Consider the following 18689-nt stretch of genomic DNA (forward strand, 5'->3'; position numbering starts at 1 on the left):
TCAACTTCCTAAAGTAATATATTATTTAATCTTATAATAATATTAAGGATATGCAGTCATGAAAGAAGATTCATAGTGATATGTTGCCATTCTCTAAAAGTTTCTTCTTTGTGGGATGTGATGGAACAATTTATAGAACTTTGCATTTCCAAAATCTGGTCAAAGTAGCACAAAAGTTTAGGATTCCTAATGATATCTTGGTAGCTCCAAGAGACAAAGAATAATTAAATATGTAGGCCTTTCCAGATCTCTAGAGAGAGAGAGAGAGAGGTCAGAGCCATCTTAAGGAGTAGATCCTACTGAGGGAGTCTTTTTTTCCATTGTAACTTTACCTTTACTACGAACTCTATGAACATACCAAAATCCACCAATCTTTTTCATCAACAAAGCCAAAAAGGAAACACCAGAATAATTATCCTTTGTGAAGAATACAAGAAAGATATCACAGGTTCACAATGCGCCCAGTCATTTTTGGATCCTTTGGCTGCATTACTTTTCTGGTCTATAGAGAGAAGACATGGTCACTGTTTGGTCTGTACTAGAGCTGGTTGTTGCAAGGGAAGCAACCACAAGTTGAGTTGACAGGGAATCGAGAGCTGTGCTGACTCTTCATCTTCTGTGAATGCTCAGATGCTCTCTTTAGCTGTTGGGAGTGCTGTTGCTGTGCTGTTGCCTTCCATTCCTCAGCCCTCCTGTGAACGATTGCCATCCTTTTCATCAGCTTCTCTTCCAAGTTGGATCTCATCTTCTGTATCTTCACCTACAAACGCACCACATCCTGCCTGTTATTTTTATTGTATGGAAAGTGTACTGCAGTGAAACCAGATTATGGTTTTGGGACATAAACCTTCTATTTTGAAATATCATAAATCAATTAACAAAGAAAATTGGTGAGTTGCGAGAATGATTTCATCATTTTGCTAAAAGAAAAGGAATCATGGTGAAAAGAGAAGTGAAGAACATGCACATATCACATCAATAGCTCAAGCCACTGAATCTTGAAGACCAAACGACCAAAGGTCTGGAGTTAACCAAGAGGAGCAGAAAAGATGCTCACATTGAAATGCCTTCACATGCATGCTAAAGAACAAATATTTGATTGACTTCCCGGAGTGACCACTCAAATCTTTTATTGAGGAATGGCTTCTTAAAGAAGGATAACAAAGAGTAGCCATTCAAACTCGATCATTTTTTTGAGAGGAAGATGACAGCAGTCTCATTGGAAACAGAGAGGAGTTCAGTAAGCACATGCAGGCTGGAGGGAACAGGAGACAATAAGAAAGAAGTGGAGAAAAGATGGTAACAGATGTAGGGGCTCGAGGAAATGTTGCAGCTGACATGCTTTGTGGCTCTTCAAACTATTCACAGCTACTACATGATGTGCAGCTAAAAGACACTGAGGGGGTGATAAAATAATACAGTGTTGAATGGAGGTAGACCAGACAGTATTGTACTTGCACTGTTCAATTTCCTGGAAGAGATAATAAACTATTTTCTTCTTCTTAATGCAGGAAATGGGAAACATTAAGATATTGTGAACTTTTGTCTTAAAGTGAAAAAACAAAGTACCAAATTGAACAGTAAAAAACAGCTGACTAAATTTAACAATAGGAAGTAACACAGTTCCTCAAAGTTTTTATGTAACAGAAATTCCCTAAAATTGGGGACAAAAATACAACCAATGCAGAAGATGCTTATTTTTTGAGTTTGGACAATTTCTATATGGTATGCAAAGATCCGACAGAAATATTTAGTTAGATTATTATGTGAATGTGTCACAAAGTTTTATTTTAGGAACAATTTTTCTCTTTTTTGTTTTGCAGTTCAGTGTGGACTATTCATAAATGCATAAGGTAGGATCAAATGCAGGATGGGCATCTGACTAGTGAGAGATAATAGAAAACCAAGTAACAGTTTAACATTACACATCAAGATTATTAGATAGACCCAGATCTTTTTGCAAGTGTCAAAACCTTTGATTGTAGGGATGGCTCCTCTTTCATGTTTTAAGGCATTATCATATGAGACAGTCTTCTATTCATAGAATTTTGAGATTACCAATGATATATTTCAAAACCTGATTCTTGATTCTTAACCATAGATACCTACATAATCGGAAAGCATCTAATTTTAAAGCTATGAAAATTACAAAAGTATGAGATTTGTGTACGTTACCTCCAACTTTCTGGACTGAGCTTCTGCTTTAGCATTCTGAAGGTTTAACCAAGCTTGAATTTTTGCTTCTTCTCTCTGATATCTGATGTGGTAAGAAAAAGCAGGTTTAGCAGATAAAAGAGAAATTTCAACATATGTAGTACAAAAACCAAAATGTTCATTTGTGAGACACGATGTCGATGAATTTTCTTAAAAGTGATCAACCTGAGACAGCTTTTAGTCCTCTCTTCTTCTTCCCAGGCAGAAGCCCAAGATACTCCAATGCTCGTCCTTCCGCTGCTTATTTCTAAGTGCCTCAAACTCCTTGATACCTCCTCTTCTTCCTCTTCCCTTGTGCTCCAATTTGATACGATTGGGTCGTATTGTGCACTAAGCTTTAGCTTGGCAAAGTGGCAGTCATTAAGCTCAGAAATATCGATGCATGTGTTACAAGGAACCAAAGCTCCAGATCTGTCAGCTGGAGTGTTGTGCCTTGCTGGTGAAGAGCTCTTAATTGGAGTATTGCATCTTGTTGCTGTTGAGCTCCCTAAAGGAGTCATCTCAGTGCCAATGTCTCTGCGCTGAACCTCGCATATTCCAGCAGCTGTCGTTGTATCTTTCATGGGTGGTCCAAAGCATGAGTTTCTGGAAACAAAATCTTCTTCAGATGGTTCTGAGTACCTAAAATTTGGGTAGACTTGATCTGCATTGTTTGTGAACTTATCTGCACCAAAGTTTTATACATGACTTTTATGTTTCTGTGCAGTGAAGAACCAAAAACACATAAACAGAGCCATAATTACTAAAAACTTGAACACTTTCAGAAGGTGGAACACTTGTTTGAATCTGAGGACAGTGTAAAAGAGAAGTACTTAATATTTCATATAACAAGGTAAGTATTCGACCATTGGACAGTACTGATGAACATAAGAAGTGTAACAATGTGTGGATGATCAACAAACAACCAAGAAAGCTGAGAAAAAAAATTCAAAGACAGCTCTAAATGTTGAAAGAAATCATGCAGGTTTAAATAAGTGAGCCGGCCCTTGCATATACCAAAATAAATCTCTAATTTCAAGCACTCAGACATAAATAGATATCAAAATGAGAGTGAGAAAACTATATCTATGATTGGGAAGTCAGAGTTTGCTGATATCAACCTTTAAGGAGTACTTCTGAAGAGGCTCCACTGAAAGGTACAATTGGGTCCATGGACATAACTGGACCATCAAAACCTGGGATAGGGGAGCTTAGATCCTTTCTCTCAGCAAAACTCATCTGCTTCTCAGCAAAGGAGTCACCTTTCTGTGGAAGAATGACGTGTTGCCTGGAACTTTTTGATGATGAGTCTGTTGGTTTTGTCACATGAGCAGGGGATTCATTGCAAGAGCTACTGATCAACCATTTCTCCGCATCATCCCACTTGGAAGGAATGTTCTTCCTGTAAAGGTGCCCAGGGCTGAAGCTGAAAACAGGCTTCCCAGGGGTTGAAGGAGTCTCCAGCCTTTTCTGCCCCATTAAGCTTAATCCTTCTCTCCTCCTCTGACTTGAGGCTTCGAGCAGCCCCCTGTTATCGCTGCTGCACTTTGTGTTCATTGGAAATGCCTTGACGAAGTCTGATGTCTCCTTGAGGTTGAGCTTGCAGAGTGGATCAGGGAATGAGTCAACAAATGGGTTGCCCTTGTTGCTGAAGTAGGAGCTGGAGTCTAATGAATGCTGAACAAAATGAAGAAGGAATTAGCCAAATGCATTATAAGACTAAGAGATCACTAGAGTGAGAGAGAGAGGCCTTCACCCTTCCAATGGCTGGCAAAAGAGTAGATGTTTGCAGATATGAAGGGGTCATGCTGTCCATGGGGGAGAAGCCAGTAGTGATAACCGACATGGAGCTTGAGGAACCTCTAGATTCCTCGCTTCCTTCCCTGAGCTGCATTATATGTTTACGGATGAAAGCTTTGCTCATTTACTACCTCCCTCCTCTTTTCAGTCTCCTCTTTACCCTGAGAAGAAGCTGTCAGACTTTGGCAGATAGAAACAAAATATCTGCTGGTGAATTGGGGGGCCTCGGTGGGTTGCTTTTCTTTGACTGTAACGACAGTCGTGTTCTTCTTTTGGAAGGCATTGGAAAGCACCCTCAACTGAGAAACCGAAGAAGGTTGGCCTTCCCCATTTCATCTGCAGCATTCGAAGAAGGGAAGAAATGGGAGAAGAAGAAGAAGAAGGCAACTGTGCATTACGGTGTCACGAGAAGAGCGAGTAGTTTGAACCCTTGGGAAGCTTCTTCCTCGGTCCTGCGACATGGCTACAGGCTAAAGAGCTATGCTTCTTTTCATATTGTGTCCGCTGTGTCCTCTTGCTTGCTTGCTTCTAGGCCACTCACAGCATTGCTATGATCATTAAGCACGATTTAGTAGAGCTAGTCAATTGGCCTCTGCACTCATGCAGAGAATAGCAATTTAGTATTGAATCTAAAGCTCTATCTCTAATAAAAATTGGTTCTTGGCCCTCATTCGGCTGGCTTCTGTTTGAATTTTTCTTGGGAAATGTGGGAAGATGACAAAGTGGGGTGTGTGTGGGTCGATCAAGCGAAGCATCCTTCTACCTCTTCATTCATGTCCATGGATTCAATGAAAAGCCCAAAGGTCTTCATGAGTGGGCTGGATGAATGATGAATTCCTTCCTTGAAGGCTGCTACTACTAGAAGAAGATGACAACCGACGACCCAACTCTTCTTTGCATTCATGTGCTTTCAGTCGAAGCTTCCTGCGGTCATCTCTAGCATTAAAACAACACATAACAGCATCAACAGAAGAGATTGTTACAGATCGAAAAAGGGTTTTCACGACCATGAGAATCATCTTGGTGATGATCAAAAGAGACATATCGGCAACCACAGTGAGCCCTATGGGATCCAAGTTCTGCAGGAAATGAAAACTAGAGACGGGACAGAGCTCTCAGTTCACTTTGGTCCATCCATCATGAACAACCAGTGTTGTATAGCCAGCAAAGATTAAGACTTCCTTATTCTTCAGAAAGTAAAGAGGACTAAACCTACACCTTTGCTTGCACCTGAAGATTTTGATAGGTACAAGTAAAAGAGATCATCTGTATCTCCCAATAAACTACAAGTGTGATGAAGAATCTCTTCCAGAGTCCTTGAATCCAGCTGAAGGAGACGCACAGTGTAAACAACTCTACCTCATATGGGTGTGGCAATGTGGTCCAATAGCAGGGACATCTAAGAATCTCTGAATCATAGGTTACTCAGAACACTTTAGAAGGCCTCCTGTGAATCTGTAGATGAATCTGTTGTTTCTGACAGCAGCTCTGCTGCTATCATCTGCACTTGCTTTCAGATGAAGTAATAGACAAGTAGCAGTAATTCCTTGTATAATTCCCTTTTCTTCTCTATTAACCATCTGATTAGATTTGCATGCAAGTGATGGCTACCAACCTTCTCCACTTTCTTGTTGAAGATTATTGTCATTGTCAACAGTGGAAAGGCTTACCCTGTGAGTTGTGGCCTTTCATGATAGAGTAGAAAACATGCCTGTCCAACAATTATTTGCAAGTGAAAATTGTAAACATTTCATGAAAGGAGCAGATAAGAACAGGTAATCCATCTGCATCCACAAATCAATTAGCAGCCAACTATTCCCATGGCCTATGCTGTGAGGAGCATCAAATAAGAGCAGACTCATGACATCAAAGTTCCCTATAGTTGCTTCAAGTTGAACAGAATAATTAAGCTGAGATTTGAAACTTACCATTGGCTTGCAGCATATACTATTAACATGATAACTTTGGAGTGTCCTTGCAATTACCTGCTGCAACTCAGAGTATCCTTAAAACATGTTCCTTTCCGCTAAACTGTGGATATGAAATTATTGACTGCAATTCACAGAAGGAGGAAAAAAAATGTTTTCATATCAACAGCCCAAAAATCAAATAGTCCTACAAATATTCCATATCATTTTAGTTCAAACCAATACATAAGATATGGCTGTTATTATGCTTTGTGTCATCACAATTGAAGCAAAAGTATGTGATTGATCCATCCGCAAAAAGGACTGCATGGATGGTTGGGATGCTTATTATATTTGGTGATCTGGTGATAGTAGTTGTATTCCTGGTCATAAAAGCACATTAACTTGTCTTTGGGCTTAGTCGCGGAACTCATCCATGAATGCTTCATGAAACGCCTTGAGCCGGGATATAATGGCTGGAATCTTATCCTCCTGTGGAAGGATTGTACATCTCACATGCCATGTTCCAGGGACCTTCCACAAGATAAACAGGAAAAGAGCAAAAGCTTAGCAATATAACCATGAAGCTGCCATTCATACTACTGGTTCAAAAGAGAAAAAGGAAAAAAAAAGGATGCCCATGTATCGAAATATAACCCAGCCTCACCTGCCCAAAGCCAGATCCGGGAACAACAACAATACCAGTGGCATCAAGAAGGCGGCGAGCATAGAGCGTGTCTGGTGCTGCAATAACTGCCTTGGCGGCATCAATCGCCTTTTGAGGCAAGTGAAGGCGTGGGAAGAGATACATTGCTCCCTCAGCCTTGTTGCATGTTACACCTTCTAAGCTGTTAAATGCATCTTCTAAAGCCTGCAATAAGGATTACAATATAATCTTTCATAAACTTGAAATAGGGAAGCCACTTGTGGGCAATTAACACTTCATGTGAGGAATCAAAACAGGTTTGTTACTGCAAGCATATATGTTTGAGTGCCAGAAACCCTGGAACTGTCTCTTGCAAGTCAAGTAAATAGGTTTTTCAATAACAAGGAAGAATAACATGGTACTGACCTTTGCTCGCCTAGCTAACGATGAAAGAATCCCATTTTTCTCAGCGATAAATGATTTATAAGATTCATCTCCAACCTGCAAACTTATCAAAGTTATTTCTTTCATTGACATTCTATACCTCACTGTAACAACCAAGAAATGACTTTCCACTGTATTTTACATGAACTCCTATCAGTCACTATCTAACAGCAAGGTTCTTAAATTAAAGAGCTTTCAAGTAGTAAATAGATCAGTGAGAACACAATAACGCTCACCTTTGGTGGATTCATGACAAGACTAGCAATAATTTGGCCAGAGATATTGGAGCAGAGATTGACAGATGCCACTTTGTAGAACTGTTCTCTAACTTCAGCACTGAAACCAGTTACCTCCATGTAACCTCCCCTTTTTCCACACTCTCCATGGTAACCTTATGGGAATGACAGTACATGTTATTGAACATCCAGATCACAGCAATTCATAAGAAATGGTTATTGACATACCCTTGGAAATTGATTGAAATGATACTAAATAAAGGTCTTCCTCGCCATATCCCATTGACCTTGCAATCTTCTTGAAAGAGTTGAACTTCTTATTGTCGACATAGACATTTTCTTGATATACCTGCAAAAGTTTGCCACATTGCATTAGTAACTAAAATCCTTGAAAATGGATCTTGGAATATTACATGTAAACCATCTTGTCTTTAGAAATCTCTCAAACTCTAAAGATCATTTCACTAGGTTTTATGATTGCCTTACCTCATCTGCTAGAAGAACCAACTCTTCATTCTTGCAAAATTCAACTATTTTCTTCTGGTTTTCCTCAGCAAGAACCTTTTGGAAGAAAAGCAAACAATCAACTATACGGAATGCAGATTAAAAGGAGACCTCGTCATAATGATGCTTTGGAAACAAAGAACTGTGTTTGTTAGTGGCCTGCTATTTATTAAAAAAAAAAAGTGAAAAACTTGTTCCCTCTGCAAAAAGATCAGGAGAAAATTCAGATAATTCATTGTTCTTAAACAAAGGAAAATGCATGCTCCCAAATGTACCAGAAATGATACTTTAAACAATAGAAATGATACTTCAAACATCATGTTGGAGGCATTAATCTGAAAAATTCAAATAATTTTGGATTGTTGATGTTTAGTACAATATGTGACATAAGCCAATCATTTTCAAGAAATGCAAAATGGATGTAATTATCATTAAGCAACTAGATTGAAAGCCACCTTTATTTGTTCAACAATACAAGTTGCTTAGCAAAATTAAAAAAAAAATATATTTTTTGCTAAGTAGTCCCCATAATCCACCTACGGTTCAAAACAATCTAAGTAAAAGATCACATCATACCTGTCCAGTGGGATTGCCTGGATTTATAACCACTAATGCCCTAACAGTTATGCCTTTGGATTGAGCATCTTCTAATTGTTTCTTAACATCTGAAATCTCCAACCCCCATCCTGTTGCCTCGTCAAGGTAATATGGGACCTGAACAAAACAGTCCAACTTTCAGAGGAAACTCTGAATGTATTTAAAATAGAATAGATGAGAAGATAGACGTTTGTGAAACTAAACAAAATCTGAACTCTTAAACAGCTAAAGGTGTAGCTTATTCAGTTTCTTAATGTACCAAATACAAATTTACATTTATATAACTTTCTAAAAGTAGCAGCAGAGATTTTACAGTGCATACACTAGTAACTATTTCCACACATGTACACCCCGTGAAACTTTTTTTTTTTTAAATGAGGAATATGATGGCAATACACTGCATCTTAATCCGAGCACACTATAGGGAAGAAAAAGAAAAAAACAGATGAACACATACAAGAGAGCCACCATGAAGAGCAATGGATGCGGAGTACAATGGATACTGAGGAATGGGGCAAAGGATGCCATCATTCTCAGACCTTATCAACAACTGCATCATCATGTGTACCTACGAGAAGAAAAAGAAATTCCAGCAGCATGTTATTTCCCTTCATCATTATTACAAAGAAAGTAGAAGAAAGGGTAAAGTATGTACTCCGGGGCTTGCTCCATCAGTTAGAAAAATATCATCTGCGTTGGCAGGAAAACCATCACGAATCGCAATGCCAGCTGCAATTGCATCTCGTAGGCCTTTAATACCCTGTGACATTACAAGTACAATAGCCATTTCGGACTTGTCATGTTCCAAAAATCAATGGTAAGAGATAAAGGCATGTTCTTACCTGACTATGACTATATGCTCCTGTTGCTCTTCCAGGAATCAAGTCTAGTATCTTCTGTGCTCTTCCAATGGCATCTTTACTGTGATAAGGCATAAGATGTTAAGTTTAGGCACTATATGATATATTCATACTTGAAAATTGGAATATATATTAAATATGTTAAATTAGTAGCTGAAAACTGTTCACATAACTTGGCAAAAAGGTAAGTCGCTAAGAGAAACCTTTGACTTTCCTAATATTGTACAAAATCATCGGCTCAATGCACCAAGAAATCATTTGTTAAAAAATGGCTATTCAAGCTGTAACTTTATTCCATCTCAAAGATTTACAAGAGACTAAAAGAAATAAAAGAATCCACGGGTTAACAGGATACCAAATAGGCTTCTTCAGGTCTAGCAACTGTTTTCATTCATCAAATCGAATAGCAACTTTAGTAGACAATAACCAGGAAAACTAAACTCAAGTAAGCTTGGGAAGATAATATATAAATATAATAACAGCAAAATTCTGATCATTTTCAACCCAAATGTACAATGTTATGGTCCATAAATACCTGAACAAGGCATCAATATTACTTTTGCCCAAAAGGGCTGGATGATCACATAGTGCAAGAACCTGAAATAGGGCACGTAAAAACTGGGAAGAAACTGAAGCTTCTTGAAGTAAACAAGATCCAATGTTCTAACTACTAACCTCTCGGAAAAAGGTAATTGGCTGCTGACCAAGAGACTGAGGATTCCCAATATTGCAGTACAGTATCTGACAAGATAATTTGAAATTTCAGCTAACTGAAAGATGACACAAGCTGAAATGAAGGTTTTTTTTCTAAAATTTTCAAGGGTAAAAACTATCCTATGAACAAAAGCAGGTGCGACAAGGGGAAAAAAAGGAGGAGAGAAGTGTTACCTCATCAAAAGGAAGAGATCCTTGACTGGTTTGCAACTCTTGTTGTAACCTCTGTGCCAGAAAAAAAGATAAAGAACATTATGTTTAACAAATATCTTGTTAAATTAACATTCAGCAAGATAAATTCCCGTGTTATGTCTTTTCCTCAACACATGACATAATGAGAACTGAAAATTTTGTTCTAGCTGGTGGGCTGTAACCACCACAGGGTAGTATGTTCCAATGACAATGTAAGTTTCGTCAAGAAAAAAAATCATGTTTCAAAGATGTGACACAGGTTTGAAACATGAAATCTATGCACCTTTTAACCTTGACCTGGATCAGCCACCACACGGCTAGCAAAGGAAAGATCCTAAGACAAGAATGACTCTTAATGTTAAACATGCTGATATTATGCAATATTCATTGACAATACCTAAATTTTATGAAAGAAAGACCATGAACATCCAGGATAGAAAAAGCGTGTATGGATCTATAATATTGCAATCACCATTATCTTTCATCATCAATCGATGGTTGAAATGTACAACCTTAAGGATCCATATCTGAAGAGAGAAAGAGAGAGAAAAGAGAGACGCCAAAGACAAATAAGGTATATATATAAAGCAGGTGAAAATATGATGAAACAAATTCCATTTTTTATTAGTACAGTTAGATGTTAAGTTTGTTAGACATCTAGAAATCATTAGTTAAAACACCACGGTCAGTAAAAAATATATCAAGATTTTACTTGAGGCAGAAGTTGCCTTAGATCATTGTAGTTGACCTGAGTTAATTGGCAAATCACTAAAAGAACAAAAAAAGGAACAAAGAACAAAGATATCCAAGACCATTTGCCCATACTCATTGTGTGGATGACAAATGATCATTTGGTAAGCACCTGGGCATAGAATGAATATTCACTTTTGATCATTTGGTAAAATATGGATCCAACAAAGAAGTAGAAAACATAGAATGAATATTCAAGAGAGATAAGCACCTGGGCATGGCTGACAATCGCACCACGAACAGCATATTGACATTTCAAAACCTGAAGGACAAACGGAAAATTGTCTGAATGTCAAATTCCACCTTTCATTCAAGAACAACATAATGCCAAGATCAATATCTTTTACCCACAAACAGAACAATATGATGGAATACAGATAGAAATTAACTAAATCAGAATAATAGAACACAAATGAGAATCCACTAAATCAGAATCATGAAGTCCTAGTCGTACTTCATCTAAAATATAGATTCAATAGCAGGAAGATGACATAAATCAGATCGAGAGGCATAAGGATTTCAGAATTAATAAAAATGAAATGCAGATGCAGTCACATGTTCAGAACATCAAAACAAAGAAACACCTCAAACTATATGCATAGTAAGTACTTCATGCTATTGAACAAGCGGAATGCTCATCCAACCAAATCGACAAAAGCAATGACAAAAGGCATACCGCAGAACGATGCCATGAAAAAGACCGATTAGGAAAGAGGGAGTGAAAAATAGACTTCAAAATTAGTAGCTTATGTATATAAAATTTTAAACGTAGAACCAATCTATAAATTAGAAAGGCATGAAATTATGATTAAGTAATCTTGTATTTGGTAATAGAAAAAAAAACATAACATAATCAATTTGTGATATTAATTACAGAATAGAAAATGACACTAATATTAGCCTATTCCCCGATGCATGACAAAAACCAAAAGGAAATTTTCAAATGAGAGAACAACGAAAGAGCAAAAGCATTACTTTGCATACCCAATTGAAAATAATAAAGCAGCTCAAAGCAGGCGAACTTTACAGAAAAACTAGACGACTAGAAGAACGGACAAGGAAACAACAAGCACAATCCCGAATCATCACCAGTGCCCAGCGATCACATCAAAAAGGCATCTTTATCAGTTAGATCATCGAAATATCGCGCCTTTGGATTGATAGAACAGGCGATCATTTTGCATAGTTAATCGAGATACGGACACTGAGCTTAAGACTTTACCACACAAGAACAAAAAAATAAAAAAACGATTAGAAAAACGAAAAAGAACAGATCAAACCCAAATCCAGAGATCACATCTTTTGTCAGTGAAATTGACGAAAGATCGCACCTTGGGATTGATAGTGTCGATAGAAACAGGAGGAGCGGCGGCTGCGCGATCCATGGCGGACGGGGCAGAGGAAAAGCGAGGCGTAAAGAGCGACCGGGGAAAGAGGAAAACGAACGCAAGAGCAGGGTGTTAGGTCGCTCCGTGGCGAATCGACGCGTCATGAATTTGATAGTGTTGAAAACTACCTCCTCAGCGCACGGTGTCCGCGAGATGGCCTGTTCACGTCAGAGATCGCCCACAGGAAGCCCCCAAAAAAAGATAAATAAATAGGGGGAAAGATGTCTCCTTTCTCTAGATTGGAACCCAAAATGGGCCCACGGAACGGCCGCAGGTATCGGTCCTGCAGTGGGAAGAACGCACACGGAGCTGTCTTCTGTTTTCTAGTCAGGTGACATGCTGAACAGCTGAAATTAAACTTGGACTTTGCTTCCGGTATTTTATATGGAAAGAAACAAGAGAAACATTCGAGGACAACAGTTCATGAGGTTGAAAGCACATCGAACGGAATGGATTCAGGGATCGCTTTCGGAGGATTAGATCACCCACCCAACCCGCATCTAAAGACAACAGATTAGACTTTGCTTCTAATTCCGTTTGCCTAAACAGCCGCAAACAATGTTCATTCATGTTTGGAAGGAAAATTTCTCTCTTTTCGACATGCAAATGAAATCAGTGCCATACTGTTCCGTCATTATATCTTTTTAGCATTTCAATTCATAGATTAAAAATTTTATAATTATAAAAATAAAATATTTAATTTTATTTATCATAACATCATTAATTTTATAAATAAAAAGATAATTTTAATGTTCCAATTATATTTTTGATAATAATGAACAACAACATCGTAGAAGTCGCAAGTGACTATTATGGTTATAGCAGATGAGAACGATACACTGATCGATGAGAACGATGTGAGAATATTTTTATAGACGACCTGGGTGGAGTTGAGCAGGGAGAGTAGTAACGAGAAATAAGATAAAAAATAATAATAATGATGACATATCAATTTTCCAATGAGATGTTGTATTTTCAAAGATTGTGATGGGAACATGGCATTATAAATTAAAATATTTAAGACTATCTTTTCTCAAAGGTAAGTATTGAGTATCAACAAAGCAGATGGATGACTATGAAGAACAAAGCAAATGAGCTGCAAGGCATATGATGCTCTTGCATATCTTTCTCCCTCACAAGATCTCTCTCTCAACAAGTTACAAGACTATACAGTATCATCAGACACACCATATTCTGGTCAGTATGAAAAGTTGAACCCCTGCAAAATAAAAGGCTCAGAATCATACATTCTCAAACACAACATTTTTTGGTTAGAATGAAAAGTGGACTTAAAAGCCTACAATATCCAAACTTGGAAGGTGCCAAGATTTAGGCTCTTGCTCCACAAGAAAATCCAATACTGCATTGATCAAGGAAAGACAACTGGTGTTTAATGAAACAGAGTAAAAGCCAGTAATTGTGTTTGTAAATGGCAGTTAAAGAATTGTATTTATGTTGTCCTTCCTCTGCTGTGTCTTTCTATATCACTGCCTTTGCGTTTGCCCTCCAAAACTTCTACACCAGGATCTGGCTACTCATTCTTATTGAGCTAAAGCAATGCAGAAGAGGTATAAATCCTCCTCTAGTTTTCTTTTTTTTTCTCTGTTTTTCTTTCCTGTTTAATGATAATCTGTTCATCATGTTCTCAAAGTGTCTCATTTTCTTTTAAGCTTTCATATATGAGACAATCTTTGGAAAAAGATCAACATTGATCAAGAAATTTCTGCTTTCTTTTATGTGTCAATCCAGCAAGGCACTCAGAAACTTTGTTTGAGAATGATGCTTTTGGTTGTGGATTTATTCTTTGCTTCATAGGCTTACCTCTCTCTTTGTACTGCACATCTACTGCTTGTTCCTTTCTGTGGGTTGCAGTCGCAGGATGAAGAAGCCTCCCGTTTTCCCCAAAGATAAAAATGGGAACCGCCGTGCGATTGGTTATGATGATCTCCAGTCGGGCTTCCCAAAGGTACTTGTTTTCTCACACTTTTTGTCATCCTTAGAATTGCCACTGGTGCAAGAGAATTGCCCTTTCATGATCTATCACGCTGGTGAAAGATGAATAGAAAGATCGAGGAGCCGTAAATCTAAATGCATATATGTCCAAGTACTCTTCAGTCTCTAAAGAAAGAGGAGAAGAGTAGAGTTCATTCATTCTTGTTCTTAGAACTGAACGGTTTAATCTTTGATGTTATTCTGTTGCCATGTTAATTTTCTGATCAGATCGTAGAAGAAGGAAGAAATCAAGCAAAAGACAGAGAATTCTCACTGCCAAATTCTGACTCGTTTAGGAAGAAGGTGGGGATGAAAGAAAGAAAGAACAAGACATGGAAGAGGTCGCTATCCTCCTGGTTCAAGTTTCATCAGAAGAAGGCAGCAGAGGAAGCACCACCGACAACCAAGTTCTCCAAGGGCTCGAATCCTTTGGATACAGAGCGCAGTTTGTTCTCAGGTCCATTGTTTGGAAATAGTAGAAGATTTGGAATGGTTCAGCAACACAATTGGCTCGCTGCTTCAGGACCTCTTGCTTGCTGCTTCACTCCTACAAGAGCAGAGGAAACTGAGGTGCCTTACATGTACTTGGACAATCACAACAATCCTGTGGGAACTCAGGCGTTTGGTCCTGTTTACCTGGTAACCTAAGCCATGAAGAAGCTCACCTCAGAAGAACGCAAGCATGAGTGCCACTTATATACGAGCTCATGTGTGTGGTCGATAGACTATTATTCCATGACAGTGGAGGAACTGTGAGAGGTTGTCGTTCTTGTGGTTTTGCTGGTTTCACAGTTTCTGCTTGAAATGCATCAATGATCTTTAAACTGATGGCCACTGGTTACTGAATTGCTTTGATTGAGATATCAGAACAGTTCATGTTCATAAACATTGGGTGTCAGTTGAAATCTGCATTCCTGTGTGTGTCTGCTTGAGTTTGTGCAAGAAATATTGTGAGAAAGATTTGGAATGTTTGATGCAGCAACCAATGCTGACATTTGATGCAACCCTCTCTAAGAGTTGGTATGTTTTATTAGAAAGATCACAATCCAGCTCATAAGATAAATTTTCTTTCAAGATATGAGTCCATTCTCAAAACCTAAATCAAATCTGACAGAACCCATTAAGATTTCATATTAGATCCAATTCTAAGACAAGGACCAAATTGTTTTCATCTATATATTTCTTTATCATGTTTTGATCCCTAAAAAAGAATATTCTCCTCATTTTTATTTAAAAATGTTTTTCTTTGGTCGTATCATTCGTAGGCATTTTATATTTTATACTAATTATGTTTCATAAATCATATTTATCTCTCGATAAATGAAATATGTAACATGCTTTAGGGATAAAATTCAGACCTTTATGTTTTTTTTTTTGTATGACAATGAGCTGAAATAAGTTTCAAGTTGACTTGCTTCGCAAAACAAAACCTGCCTGCAATCGGCAACAAGCCCAAACAACTTCGCAACAGATGGTATAAATGACCAAGTATCTCTCTGGGCAACACAACAAGGCTCAAAACACCCACAAATCTAAAACATATATGTTGGTTTTAAAGCTACAAATGAAAGTTTTCTCCAGTTTATAGAGATTTAGTCATTCAACTACAGAAAAGAACACTAAGAACAGAAAAGGGGTACAAAAGAGGATCTTCAACCAAAACTGTCGAGTCTGCTCTGAAGTGTTACATAATATCATGATGTTGTAAATTCCATTATCAGGTATCTTGTGAGCTTGGAGATCAAAAGACAATTGTTGCTTAGCACACTTGTTTGCAAGCCAAAGACATGAGTGGGAGTGAAATCTTAGACTAGCTTTGTCTTTGAAAAGTCCACCCCTGGGTGCTGCACAAGCAAAAACGATCAAAATCTCGATGAGATTCAAGGCAAGCAGGTAGACAAAAAGTGGACAGGAGAAGTGTTAAGAGAACAGAGATGCCTGTTCACCTGGGCCATAAACTGCTTGAGCATGTCTTGCTTCTGAATCTCATCACTTGTTGGAAGACCCCTGGCTTTCTGTCGCTGGTCAAACTTCAAAAGAAAAAGGTAAAGAGCAGAAAAATTAGAGTCATGCTAGAACAGTACAAGAAGATAAAATCATAGTACAGATACTTAAGTGATATGAACTTCTTGCATAGTTCAACAAAGAAGATAACTATTTACTGCATGTATCAGTGATGAATTTAACCACTGCAATAGGTACCCTATAGATCCCAACAAATTGAATTTTTACAAACTTATGCAAAAATTGAGACATTCCAAAGTTACGATACCGATGACTCATAGCATGACCAAGGTTCCACTCATCAAAGGGACATTAGACAGGCAGAGGCACAAGTAATTCCAAGCATTGAAAAAACACAAGTGATTTGGTGTCCGAACACAATACACAGGATTTTCGACGATGAGGCCCAGACAAAAACACAATTAAATCAAGGAAAACAATCCTCCATAAATCAGGATAATATTCACAGATAAGTCGATTTTATCGTTGAACGAGAAAGACTTACCATCATTTTCTCTACGACCTGCCGAGTTTCAGAATCCAGGTCAGACAACTTGCTACTCTCAGGTTGTACTTTCTGTAAATCAATTTCAGGCTCACCCTGTACCATGCAATTCCACCAGTTCGTCTTATTTTGCTTGGTCAGAAGTACAGAAATGAAATTTCCATCCTCTGTACGACAACATCAAATACTTATAAATCATAAGAACACTCGAATACATAGCACCAGATGCAGTTGCATAAACATACCTATGCTCCAGAAGCAATCTTCTGTCTTCACTGATTGGTAAAAATCACCCTGGAAGAATTATGACATAGAACATGTAAAATACAAGAAGAAAAAGAGCTTCTGTCAATAAAATCTTCTCGATGCAGAGTTATACAAAAATTTGTCACGTATCTTATGCACTATTTAGAGACTTACATCAATAATCAGAGGTTGTCCCTTTAACCCGACCTTCAGATGGGTCTTCTTTATCTCACAAGTAACAAACCTTGATCTTGTTCCCTGAGGGACTGGAATATTGACAGTCACTTCTTGAAGCGTTTGAGTCCAGGAGTAGTTATCAAAGTCCAGACCATTTCCAGAGTTTGGCTCTGCAGAACAAAGTACAGTTATGGTTCTTCATGGATGAAAGCTTAAAAGCATATAAATAGCAGACAAAGGCTTCAAGAATCAAAAAATAATACATGAAAACTTTTATCTCAAAGTTTTCCAGGTTCGAATTGCAGACCTTAAACAAGATAGCTTTTCCCTGTAAGTCCTGACATTTACACTATGGTTCCATCTGAAGGAAAACATTTCCTAAGAAGTCATACAATTTCTGATGACACCAAGAACATATATAAGTTACAAACTTTTTTGCACCTACTTATGAATTCGCCCAAATTGCTACCAACTGAAATTGTTGGTGAAGGAAGCGGATTGACTGAGTGAGAAAATTGCAGAAAATTGAGAAAATTCAATTAATGTGTTTTTTTTCCTATTAATAATCAAGTGGTTGTGAAATCATTCAAATAGAATGCATCATTCACAGTGCTATCACTTGTCCATCTATCTTTGCTCGTGTCAAGCACGACCTGAATTCAAACACCTTTAGCAATTATAAGGCACCTTTTTCTTTAGCACAATGCCTCCGTGCCGTATACTAAGACTTTGCTCCGTGGAATCACCATAAAATCAAATGAGCAAACACAAAAAAGGGCCAAGAGTATACGAAAAATCAAGGAACCCTACTAAAAATCTAATTTTGCATCTCCACACAAGTCTCGTCCAGTTAATCTTTAACCTTTTTAGTCTAAATTAGCCAAGTTTGGTGTGTTATATATATACCATACGAGAAAGAAAGACTTAAGGATCTCAAAAAGAAAGATGCGAGCTTACTTCGCAAATTCTTCTTCTCCTCAGCCTTGGCTGCCGCAGCCACCTCTTCCTGATGACGATTCTTCTGGGCCTCGTCCGCGGCCCTCTTCTTCAGCCTTTCCTCTGCGTCGAACTTCTCCTTGGCAGCGGTCACCGCCTTCACGACCTCGCCCACGGCGGCCTCGTCCTTGAAGAACTCTGTCCGCCGCCTGACGAGGTCGATCGCGGCCTCGAGCAAGGGCATCGGCCCCCGCTTGGCGAGCACCGAGGCCAAGGCCTCATCGTCGGCATCGCCCCAAGAAGACGAGGACGCCTGCGGTCGGGTCTCTTCTTCGATATCTGCGATGACGGCCATGGCAATGGGACCGGGCGAAAGGAGGCAGCAGAGCAAGAGGAAGTACGAGAGATATGGATGTCTCGGGGGTGGGAGGGTTTTATAGAGGCTGAGAAGAAATCCCGCGAAACCTTAATCGGATCCCACGATGCGGATCCGAATCGAGTAATCTCTTACCCAACTTCCCAAAACGGGTCGGATTCTCATCACCTGTGCAGGTACATTTATTTATTATTGGGGCACCCAAAAGTCTCTCTCTCTCTC

General features: G+C 38.5%; 3 protein-coding genes across 3 annotated transcripts; all 3 read right to left on the minus strand.

The window, feature by feature from the left end:
- Nucleotides 1-325: 325 nt before the first annotated feature.
- Nucleotides 326-5926, minus strand: LOC135630658 (uncharacterized). The gene is made up of 6 exons (XM_065137762.1): nucleotides 4392-5926; nucleotides 3950-4154; nucleotides 3315-3870; nucleotides 2380-2878; nucleotides 2176-2257; nucleotides 326-760 (listed from the first exon to the last, which is right to left on the minus strand). Exons 2-6 carry the CDS (start codon nucleotides 4115-4117, stop codon nucleotides 539-541), a joined length of 1527 nt encoding a protein of 508 aa, XP_064993834.1. The 5' UTR covers nucleotides 4118-4154; nucleotides 4392-5926; the 3' UTR covers nucleotides 326-538.
- Nucleotides 5927-6061: 135 nt separating this feature from the next.
- On the minus strand, nucleotides 6062-12357 carry LOC135630659 (alanine aminotransferase 2-like). The gene is made up of 15 exons (XM_065137763.1): nucleotides 12175-12357; nucleotides 11055-11105; nucleotides 10076-10126; nucleotides 9863-9928; nucleotides 9723-9784; nucleotides 9170-9248; nucleotides 8983-9087; nucleotides 8785-8895; nucleotides 8307-8444; nucleotides 7713-7787; nucleotides 7455-7575; nucleotides 7227-7381; nucleotides 6973-7047; nucleotides 6568-6771; nucleotides 6062-6434 (listed from the first exon to the last, which is right to left on the minus strand). Exons 1-15 carry the CDS (start codon nucleotides 12226-12228, stop codon nucleotides 6318-6320), a joined length of 1464 nt encoding a protein of 487 aa, XP_064993835.1. The 5' UTR covers nucleotides 12229-12357; the 3' UTR covers nucleotides 6062-6317.
- Nucleotides 12358-15789: 3432 nt separating this feature from the next.
- Nucleotides 15790-18473, minus strand: LOC103976403 (protein BOBBER 2-like). The gene is made up of 6 exons (XM_009391594.3): nucleotides 18113-18473; nucleotides 17153-17325; nucleotides 16978-17026; nucleotides 16733-16899; nucleotides 16170-16253; nucleotides 15790-16067 (listed from the first exon to the last, which is right to left on the minus strand). Exons 1-6 carry the CDS (start codon nucleotides 18444-18446, stop codon nucleotides 16029-16031), a joined length of 846 nt encoding a protein of 281 aa, XP_009389869.2. The 5' UTR covers nucleotides 18447-18473; the 3' UTR covers nucleotides 15790-16028.
- Between the last annotated feature and the right edge of the window lie 216 nt (nucleotides 18474-18689).

Source organism: Musa acuminata, chromosome BXJ3-2, assembly GCF_036884655.1.
Source record: "Musa acuminata AAA Group cultivar baxijiao chromosome BXJ3-2, Cavendish_Baxijiao_AAA, whole genome shotgun sequence".
Taxonomy (NCBI): domain Eukaryota; kingdom Viridiplantae; phylum Streptophyta; class Magnoliopsida; order Zingiberales; family Musaceae; genus Musa; species Musa acuminata.

Coding starts and splice junctions, on each gene's coding strand:
- LOC135630658 (XM_065137762.1), bottom strand. CDS start 4,117: ATGAGCAAAGCTTTCATCCGTAAACATATAATGCAGCTCAGGGAAGGA. Junction 3,871..3,949: donor TTTTGCCAGCCATTGGAAGG/GTGAAGGCCTCT, acceptor CATTTTGTTCAG/CATTCATTAGACTCCAGCTC. Junction 2,258..2,379: donor AGGACTAAAAGCTGTCTCAG/GTTGATCACTTT, acceptor TTACCACATCAG/ATATCAGAGAGAAGAAGCAA.
- LOC135630659 (XM_065137763.1), bottom strand. CDS start 12,228: ATGGATCGCGCAGCCGCCGCTCCTCCTGTTTCTATCGACACTATCAAT. Junction 11,106..12,174: donor TCGACACTATCAATCCCAAG/GTGCGATCTTTC, acceptor TTTGTCCTTCAG/GTTTTGAAATGTCAATATGC. Junction 7,382..7,454: donor ATTTCAATCAATTTCCAAGG/GTATGTCAATAA, acceptor CATTCCCATAAG/GTTACCATGGAGAGTGTGGA.
- LOC103976403 (XM_009391594.3), bottom strand. CDS start 18,446: ATGGCCGTCATCGCAGATATCGAAGAAGAGACCCGACCGCAGGCGTCC. Junction 16,254..16,732: donor AGGTCGTAGAGAAAATGATG/GTAAGTCTTTCT, acceptor TTTCTTTTGAAG/TTTGACCAGCGACAGAAAGC. Junction 16,068..16,169: donor TCAAGCAGTTTATGGCCCAG/GTGAACAGGCAT, acceptor TTGCTTGTGCAG/CACCCAGGGGTGGACTTTTC.